The sequence below is a fragment of the Syngnathus floridae genome, chromosome 19 (genome assembly GCF_059516105.1).
Source record: "Syngnathus floridae isolate MCC-2025c chromosome 19, RoL_Sflo_1.0, whole genome shotgun sequence".
NCBI classification, from domain to species: Eukaryota; Metazoa; Chordata; class Actinopteri; order Syngnathiformes; family Syngnathidae; genus Syngnathus; species Syngnathus floridae.
Window position 1 is genome coordinate 831135 of NC_142431.1, and position 9156 is coordinate 840290.

Sequence of the window (9156 nt, forward strand, 5' to 3'; positions counted from 1 at the left end):
ACACGCTTTTTGCGGTCCGAGTCCATGCACACTTTGATTTGGAAGTTTTTGAGGGGTGGGTGGCCTGACCATTTCTTCGACATCGAATAGACATGATGAGGTCCATTTGTGACAAACTACGTCTGTGTCTGGCAATTGGTAAGTTTCTACTTTTTGACAGCAGTTTGATGAGAACATTTCATTGGCTAAGAATCAAATCAGCTCTCGGTAAATCTATCGGGTGTTGAAATATTGGATGTCACTAAAGTGTTTGAGCTCCGTTTTGTTTCTACCTCAGGTATTTTGTTCATCTCTACAGGTGAGTATTGGCCTGAAACACAAAAGTTGATCATGTCGGGCCACAAAACAGGAAACTATTCCAATCAATCAAATTTCTCTCCAATTCCCATGCAGTATGCGCCGGCGGCACGGTGAGGTTGGCGGGTCTGACCTCGACCAGTTGCTCGGGCCGCGTGGAGGTCTTCCACAGCGGCACCTGGGGCACGGTGTGCGCCGACTTCTGGAACCTCACCAACGCCCACGTGGTGTGCCGCGAGATGGGATGCGGCTCGGCGCTTTTCGTGAGTAAAGCCGAGCTCAACTTTGGCCACGCCACCGGGCAGATCTGGCTGGACGACGTGCAGTGCACCGGGAAGGAGCTGTCCCTCCTCAAGTGTCCGCACAGGCCCTTCGGCGAGAACGACTGCCTTCACGGAGGAGACGTGGCGGTGGTGTGCTCGGGTAGGAGCCATCTTCCTTGGCTGGGCCAAACGTGCGGCGAGCTGAACCGGCGCCTTTTGCAGAGCACGTGCGGGTGAGCGACGGCAGCAACCGCTGCAACGGCCGAGTGGAGGTCTTTTCCGACGGCCGCTGGAGCAAAGTTTGCGCTGAGCTGGGCCTGCCCGAAGCCAAGGTGCTCTGCCAGGAGATCAACTGCGGGAAGCCGCGGACGTCCGGCAAAAAGCCGCATTACGGCCAATCGCGGGAAATCTCGGCGGTGAAGAGCACCTGCTCGGGCAACGAGACGTCCCTCTCGCAGTGCTCGCACAAAGCCGTCAACGAGCAGTGCCCGGATGCCGGCGTGACCTGCGACCGTAAGTCGGCCGGCCGGCCGTCCCTTTTCTCAGCCCTTGCAATTCTAGATTTGTTTGCTCCCGCTAGATACCGAACATGTGGTTCGTCTGGTCAACGGGAGCCACCGCTGCGAGGGCCGAGTGGAGCTCTTGCACCAGGGCCGCTGGGGCCCGGTGTGCGACGACAAATGGGACATGGCGGAGGCCAGCGTGACGTGCCGCCAGATGGACTGCGGGGCCCCGCTGGCAGTCAAGGACAGAGCCTTCTTCGGTACCAGCGTGGGCGATACCTGGCTGGACGATTTGGAGTGCACGGGCCAGGAGAAGTCGCTGTCCGAGTGCCCGCACCAAGGATTCGGCTATCACGACTGCAACGCCGAAGAGGGCGCCGGCGTCATCTGTTCAGGTTGCTACGCTCGCTCGTCCAAAAGTACGGCAAAGCGGACACTAGAGGATTTGGGCTTTTTTGCAGAAACGCTGCGACTGGGCAACAGCAGCAGGCGGTGCTCGGGCCGCCTAGAGGTCTTCCACGACGGCGAGTGGGGCAAGCTGTGCCATCACGACTTGGGCGCCAAGGAGGTCGCCATGCTGTGCCAGGAGCTCAACTGCGGAGGGCCGTCCAAATCCCAAGAGTACTTTGGCGAAAGCCCGCTCAGGAGCTACCGGGGCTCCTGTGGCAAAGACGCCACCTCCTTCTCCCAGTGCAGCGTCCGGGAGAGCGCCGACGCGTGCCGAGGCTTTTCGCTTTCCTGCGCAGGTCAGAGACAAAGAATAACCGTCGAATGGCTTCGATCGGGAATCAAAGTGCGCGCTCGCCGTCCCGTCCGCAGATCCTCCGACGCTCCGGTTCGTCAACGGCACCGACCGATGCTCGGGGCGAGTGGAAATCCAACACATGAGCGCTTGGGGGACGGTGTGCGACGACCATTGGGACATTCGAGACGCTCAAGTGGCGTGCCGGGCCATGGACTGCGGCACGGCCATCACGGCCAAATCGGGCGCCTATTTCGGAAAAGGCACGGGCTCCGTCTGGCTGGACGACGTGGCGTGCGCCGGCAACGAGTCGTCCTTGATGGACTGTGACTTTAATAGGCCCTTGGGCATCAACAACTGCGATCACGCCGAAGACGCCGGTGTGATGTGTTCAGGTGAGCGACGTGCCCTCGCGTGAGCGTCTTCGTTGTTTGGAGATCTTGTAAGCTCTCACGATTTTGTAGCCACCATCCGACTGATAAACGGAAGCGACCAGTGTTCGGGTCGGGTGGAGGTCCACCACCAAGGCCACTGGTGGCCCGTCTTCAACGCCCACTGGGGCTTGCACGAAGCGGCCGTGGTGTGCCGGGAGATGAATTGCGGCGATCCCGTCGAGTCGGCCGGATCTTTCGGGCAAAGCGGGGACCAAAGCGGCTACACCATCAGCTGCAGCGGCAGGGAGAAGTCGCTCGAGCAGTGCTCCTTGCGCGAGTCCGTCCGAAACGTCCACATCCAGGAGGCGTCGGTCCGATGCTCAGGTCGGTGGAAGTGCTTTGCGTGCGTTCTGGAAGAGGGCAAGCGTCGGTAGCGTCGGTAGCGTCGGTAGCGTCGGCGTCTCTCCCCGCAGGCAACGTGCGCTTGGCCGGCGGCGTCAACCGCTGCGTCGGGAGGGTGGAGTTCTACGACCAAGGCCGCTGGGGGGACGTGTGCGGCGAAACGTGGGACAGCAGCGACGCCCAAGTGGTGTGCAAGCAGCTGGACTGCGGCAAAGCCCTCAACATCACCACGGCCACCGAGTACGGCCACGGCTCGGGACACGTCTGGATGATGCAGATGGAGTGCAGCGGCACGGAGTCCACGTTGGCGCAGTGCCCGCAAAGCTCCTTGCTGGACGGATCGTGCAACACCACGTCGCTCGCTGGCGTCATCTGCTCAGGTGAGAGAAAAAGCAAAGTTTGGAGACATCGCCGCTCATTTTGCTTCCCGCAGAGAGCTTGGAGGTGCGCTTGGTGAACAGCGAGAGGGAGTGCACGGGGAGAGTGGAGGTCCAGCACGCCGGCGCCTGGTACTCGCTGTGCGACGCCCACTGGGACCTGGCCATGGCGGACTTGGTGTGCGATCGTCTGGACTGCGGCCGCGTCATCAGCGTCCACAGCGGCGCCCACTACGGCCAAGGCAGCGGACCCGTGATGGAGGCCAGCGACGGCTGTTTCGCCAATGCCACCTCGCTGCAGCAGTGCTCGCTTAAGGGTTTCGCCCGCTCCACGTGCCAGCACGATCATGACGTCGGCGTCTCCTGTGGAGGTGAAGTCCTCACTTTGCGTCCCCCCCCCCCCCCCCTCCTTCAAGTTTTCCATGTTTGCGGCCACAGAAAAAGTGCAGCTGGTCGGCGGCGGGAGGACCTGTTCGGGCCGCTTGGAGGTGTTCCACGCCGGCCAGTGGGGGACGGTGTGCGACGACGATTGGGAACTGAGCGCCGCCGACGTGGTGTGCCGACAATTAGGCTGCGGCCACGCCGTGTCGGCGCCCTCCAATGCGCATTTTGGCCGAGGCAGCGGCCCCATCTGGCTGGACGACGTGGTGTGCGAAGGCCAGGAGCTCGCCATCACGCACTGCAATCACCTAGGGTTTGGCGAGAACAACTGTGGCCACTCTGAGGACGCCGGAGTCATCTGTTTGGGTAAGAAGCCTTGAAAATGACGATATTGCTTGCATCTATCTTGTCATCGTTGAGTGGCGTTGCACGAAGCTCCCTACTCAGTCCACAGATGTTTTTTTAACGGCGAACCAGTGGTGCACGCCCTTTGACCTCGGTTGCCTCTCCCTCTCGTCGTCTCAGGTGCTCTGTCGAAGCCTCGCATCGCCGTGAGGCCTTCCAGCCAAGTTCACTGGGGTGAAAATGTGGAGTTCACCTGCACTATCCTGACGGAGCTCGAAGGCGGCACCTTCCTGCTGAAAAAGTTACAGGACTCCTTCAAGCTCCAAAAGTATAGCGAGAACGAGGTGGCCATCTTCAGCCTGTCCAAAGTCAACTTCAGTCACCGGGGCTCCTACTTCTGCGAGTATCAAAAGAAAGTGCCTGCTAACATCATCTACTACCCTCAAGGAGATCCCGTGGAGCTCGACGTCAAAGGTGCCGGCGTCGACTTGTCCATCTGGCCGACGCTGGCGACTTTGACGCCGGCGTCCGTCCGTCTCTGCGATTCTTTCCAGTGGAGCTGGAGAAGCCGCAAATCTCCGTGACCACCTTCCAGGTGATGGTGGTCTACAGTCCCCGGGAGGTGTCGGTCACACGGGGCAACAGCTTCTCCGTCACGTGCTCGGTGAATTCTCTGTACTCCCGCGGCACGTTCTACCTGAAGAACACCGACACCAACGTCACCAGCGCCAAGGCGGCTTTCGGACACACCCTTTTCTACGTGGCCGTGTTTGAATTCCCCGACATTGAGGACAAGGACCGAGGAGCTTACGTCTGCCTCTACGCCGTCAACCTCTCCTCCAATGCTTTTTGGTCCACTCCCTCCACCTCGCTTTATATCAACGTCGTGGGTAAGCCCCTCCGAATGGGTTGTGGCGCTTTTCTCCCGGCCGGCCGGGCTCAGACTTGTGTCGCCCGCAGCGGCTTCGTCGTCATCGGTGGTGCCGGGAATTGTCAGCGGATTGCTGCTGCTGCTGCTGGTTGTCACTGTGGGTTATCTGCTCTGGAGAAGAAGGAGGCAGCATGCCGGTAAGCACGGCTGCGCTCATGTGGCTGATCAGAACCCATCAAAGGGGCGCCGCGGTGTCAATTTGAGCTGATTTGATTCCGTCAGGCCCCTCCATTCGATTCGGAGCCATGAAATCCGACTCGAAAGACACGAGCGATCGAGGATTCGAGGGCAGGTAGGGCAAAAGCAAAGAATGCATTATTCACCGCGAATGGCCGACATGTCAACGTCTTTGACCTCCTCAGGAATCGCAGCACGGCCAGCAGCGAGGTGAGCGCGCAGGGCCCGCCGCCGCCGCCGCCGGCAGACAAGGCCGCCGAGGTGGACTCGGACAGCTCCCGGCAGAGGGTGCCCGAGGACCTGCCTGGCCGAATGTGTTACGAGCTGGACCCGCTGGTTTCCTCGTGATTGCATGCCTTTTTGATTTTGTCACAGGAAACTCTATAAAAAAAAACATTTATTTTCCTCCCATTTAGCAGTTTGGCACCTGTGCTTTTGCATGTAATTTTGACTTTTTTTCAATACTTAATCTTTTTGTATATATTGTGCTTCTTCCCCCTCTTTGCTGCTTGAAGGGATAAAGACCTCACCTTAAATATTTTCCCCATTTTATAATGCCGGGATTTTTGTGAGCAGTATTTTTCAATTCCCCCAAACAATAAAAGTATTTCCTACAGTGAAGTGCATCTTTGTTTTAGTCAAGAAGCTACAACTGGAAAGGTAAGTCACACGCAACGTGGGCGCGGCTACACACCCCGGTTAATCATGTCCAAACCTGCTTACCTTGTCTATTTTCTCACACTCACACACACATTCCGCCACTGAACGTCTGCACTTTAAATCTGTTTTTTTTTCTCCTCATTCAACTTGCAGCCATGTCTGTCAAAGTGTTTTACGCCAGTGTGAGCGGCAACCGTGAGGTACTGTCTTAATCCCTTTTCCGCACTTTGTCTGTACATTTGTTTCAATGTTGTTTTCCTCCAGATAAAGACAGCCCAACAGAGTATATTCTCGGTCCTCGGTGGGAAGAGGATCCCCTATGAGACGGTGGACATTACGGCGAGTGACGAAGCCAAAGCATCGATGAGGTCAATTGCTGGGAACCCGACTGCACTGCCCCCGCAAATAAGCAACGGGAATGCGTACTGTGGGGTAAGTTCTTGTTTTGGTTTTCTCCTGCACTCCTGTGTAGGAACGTGAAGATCTTATTCCACTTTTGCCATTCAGGACTTCTCGGCATTCAAAGAGGCAGTTGAGAATGAAGCACTGGAAGCTTTTCTCAAACTCTGAGAGGAGACTCCACCATTAGGTGTTGAATTATATACGTACTTATGTCTTTGTTGTGTCATGTTGAATTTGGCTCCTTCATGACACAAATCAATAAAGAAAAATGAAAAGTAATCATCGCTGTTTGCTTCATCCATATTTTGATTTACAGGTAGTCCCCACTTGTTTGTTTAGAATATAATATTAACGTTGGTGTCATGTTTATATTAAACTGAAGACATCCCTTCAACTATATATAAAACAAAAATTCTCATTTTTATTTTAATATTTGAGCAGCACTTCAGTCACATTTAATTTTGTGAGCTTTTAAGGTGCATGGCCTTGTTGGTGATGTGAATAGTTTTATTATTCTAAATTCCAGCTCACCTGCATAACTCAAAACAATCTTCAAAGTTCTTTTTTTGGGAGGGGAGGGTTCAGAATGTATTTAATCTGCTTGCAGCAGAGGCAGGTGATTATAAATTGTTTCAGCCTGTATGTGTTTATGTGTGTATAGAATAAATAAACATTTACTGCACAAATAATCAAAGTTTGAATGAATGTAAACAGGCAGTCCTTGGACGCCGTGATCAGGGGGGCCTTCCAGCGGTATTAAAAGCGCGTCGCGGACTTATGACGTCCTCTTCACCCGCTACCCCAGAGTAGGAAACGGTGCGTTTACTCACCTTCGGAACCCAATCCGTTCAATAAATCGACCATCCTGCTTTATAATATCCTCAAAACCATTAATCAGCGATGGAAAATAACTACGCTGTATTGTCTGGTCTTTATTGCAGAAATTTACGTTCGTCATCCATCCCTTTCCAACAATGGCCGAGGAAGGGTGAGTTTAGCTTCGCGCTCATGTGGAATGTACCAACTGATACAGTCCAATTGCAATGTGTGTTTATATAGTCATCGTACTCATTTTAATCGATATTTGGTAAGCGTTTCAACGGGTTCCGACTAGTGCTAATATTTTCTAATTTTGAGGTTGCTCGCGAGTGTCACAAACGTAATTCGAATACACGGCATTATTAAGTTCAAAGAGGGGGTCGGGGGTTGGTTACCACTTAATTCCTTTTTATGCCGGGTTATGGATGCAAATTTAATTGCAACCCCCGTTGTACTCGGACAATACGTTCCCCGTGAAAACATTAGACACTTAAATAATTTTTTAAACGCAAGTATCAATTACATCATATTCCTCTTGATGTGAGCTTCCACCAGCTTGAATGATGATTTAGTTTTATCGGATTTCCCTTCACTCTCCCTCCAATGAGTGACATCTCTCTTCTGACAAGCTGGAAGCGCATTGCTGAATTTCCCATTGGCTGTTTTCCGCTTTTCTTGACATTGCGCCTCTCATCCATGACAGCGTTGCCGCCGGAGGTGTGATGGATGTCAACACAGCTCTCCCCGAAGTGCTCAAGACCGCACTCATCAATGACGGCCTTGCCCGCGGTATCCGGGAGGCGGCCAAAGCCCTGGACAAGTATGTGCGCCGTCAGAAATTAAATTGAATGAGGAGAAAAGTTGCAAAGTCAGCTGTTGAGCTGTCTGTGACACTTTTTTCATTTTCCTTTCATGGCTTTAATGCTTGCACTCTTGCCTTTCAGGCGCCAGGCCCATCTGTGCGTCCTGGCCGCCAACTGCGACGAGCCCATGTACGTCAAGCTGGTGGAGGCCCTCTGCGCCGAGCATCAGATCAACCTGATAAAGGTGAGCTCGCTTCTCTCGCGCTGATGTATTAGCGGACATCAACTCATTTGTGGGATTGATTGTAAAAAATATATATATGTATATATTGTGATTCTTTTGGACACCTTGGCTGCATCGCTGATGATAATTTGGCTCCCTCTACTGAAAGCTGTGACGATAATGCCACTGTTACCCAATTTGTGACTGAGATCCAGCCAAGTTGCTCCGCTTCTTCGCTATTTTTGCTGGCTTTGGTAGGACCACACGCGGCTAACAACGTGCGCACTTTCTCGCTCAGGTCGACGACAACAAGAAGCTTGGCGAGTGGGTCGGTCTGTGCAAGATTGACCGGGAGGGCAAACCCCGCAAGGTGGTGGGCTGCAGCTGCGTGGTTGTTAAGGTAATGACCACGAGTAACCCTCCATTTTATAACCTTTAAAACTTGAGTTTAAAATGGGCGTGGGGGCTCTTAGAACCTGATTTTTTTATTCAAAGTAGCTTTAAAAAAATAATTTTGACAAAGTATGCATTTCATCCACGAACAAACGCGTTGCAATTATCTCATAAAACGTAATTTGGCACGGCTAAAGTGGTTTGCTTGCCTTTTTTTAAGACGATGCGTTTTTCATTTACCTGACTAGTTAGGCCGTGCTCTGTCGCCTTCCTCAGAGAACGGCCAAACTAGTAAGGCAACTGCAAAATGTTGTCATCACATTGTCTGAAAAGAGGAGAACAAAGACTTTTGTAACGTACACGAGATAGAACTCCGATTCTGTCGTCTGAACGGCAACGAGTGGATGGATTGAACCTTCTGCCATCCAGCTGAAGAGCGAGGAATTGTTCTGCCCGGCCTTTTTCGCGCTAGTTCACAACTCGTGTCACGTCGCCTCTTCGTTGCGCCGAACTTTGCCTGCCAAGCAAGTCCAGGTGCTGTGGCCTGTCTGCGCCACACAGCTGTTATTAAAACTGGCTAAAGGAACGCCAAGGTACGAGCCCCGTCGCCTTGCCCGTGGTGACGGCGGTCCCTAAAAATGGCGACATTCGGTCAAACTGCGAACTAAGGCATCGATTTAATCCATCCATCCTTCCATCATTCATCCGGACTTGGTGCGCTGGTGACATCAAAGAGGCCTGCAGCACTCTAGGATCAAGATTTGATTTATTTGTTATTTTGCTGGTACTTCTGAATTCCTGTGTGAATTTTTTTTAAAATTTTTTAAATATTTTTATTTTGATGTTACTTTCCTGCAACAGGACTATGGCAAGGAGTCGCAAGCCAAGGATGTCATTGAGGAATACTTCAATGCCAAAAAATGAGAGACAATAAAATGTTGGAACCGTTGACGCTCGTCTCGTGTATTGTTTCAGACTGCTCCGTTGCAACATTTAGAGCAGCTACTGCGTTAGCAAGTATACAAAAAATGCTTTTTAAGATTTGGTTTGGGAATGTGACCTTT

The 9156-nt window shown here is 52.9% G+C and overlaps 3 protein-coding genes and 2 non-coding genes across 5 annotated transcripts; all 5 read left to right on the forward strand.

Moving 5' to 3' along the window:
* Nucleotide 1: 1 nt before the first annotated feature.
* Nucleotides 2-5408, forward strand: LOC148381355 (scavenger receptor cysteine-rich type 1 protein M130-like). Its single transcript, XM_088362707.1, has 16 exons — nt 2-138; nt 278-298; nt 394-720; nt 783-1073; nt 1141-1458; nt 1525-1809; nt 1883-2200; nt 2270-2563; nt 2653-2961; nt 3015-3329; nt 3397-3705; nt 3865-4158; nt 4239-4574; nt 4645-4752; nt 4838-4907; nt 4978-5408. Exons 1-16 carry the CDS (start codon nt 93-95, stop codon nt 5138-5140), a joined length of 3804 nt encoding a protein of 1267 aa, XP_088218833.1. The 5' UTR covers nt 2-92; the 3' UTR covers nt 5141-5408.
* A 54-nt stretch (nt 5409-5462) lies between these two features.
* LOC148381356 (SH3 domain-binding glutamic acid-rich-like protein 3) lies at nt 5463-6133 on the forward strand. The gene is made up of 3 exons (XM_088362725.1): nt 5463-5652; nt 5717-5884; nt 5960-6133. Exons 1-3 carry the CDS (start codon nt 5608-5610, stop codon nt 6020-6022), a joined length of 276 nt encoding a protein of 91 aa, XP_088218851.1. The 5' UTR covers nt 5463-5607; the 3' UTR covers nt 6023-6133.
* A 419-nt stretch (nt 6134-6552) lies between these two features.
* On the forward strand, nt 6553-9041 carry rps12 (ribosomal protein S12). Its single transcript, XM_088362721.1, has 6 exons — nt 6553-6670; nt 6796-6842; nt 7377-7493; nt 7618-7720; nt 7998-8099; nt 8954-9041. The coding sequence occupies exons 2-6, from the start codon at nt 6829-6831 to the stop codon at nt 9014-9016; spliced, it is 399 nt and encodes a 132-aa protein (XP_088218847.1). The 5' UTR covers nt 6553-6670; nt 6796-6828; the 3' UTR covers nt 9017-9041.
* Nucleotides 7228-7303, forward strand: LOC148381358 (small nucleolar RNA SNORD101). Its single transcript, XR_015854531.1, has one exon. It is a non-coding gene; the product is annotated as a small nucleolar RNA SNORD101 (small nucleolar RNA).
* Nucleotides 7831-7913, forward strand: LOC148381359 (small nucleolar RNA SNORD100). The gene has a single exon (XR_015854533.1). It is a non-coding gene; the product is annotated as a small nucleolar RNA SNORD100 (small nucleolar RNA).
* Nucleotides 9042-9156: the final 115 nt, after the last annotated feature.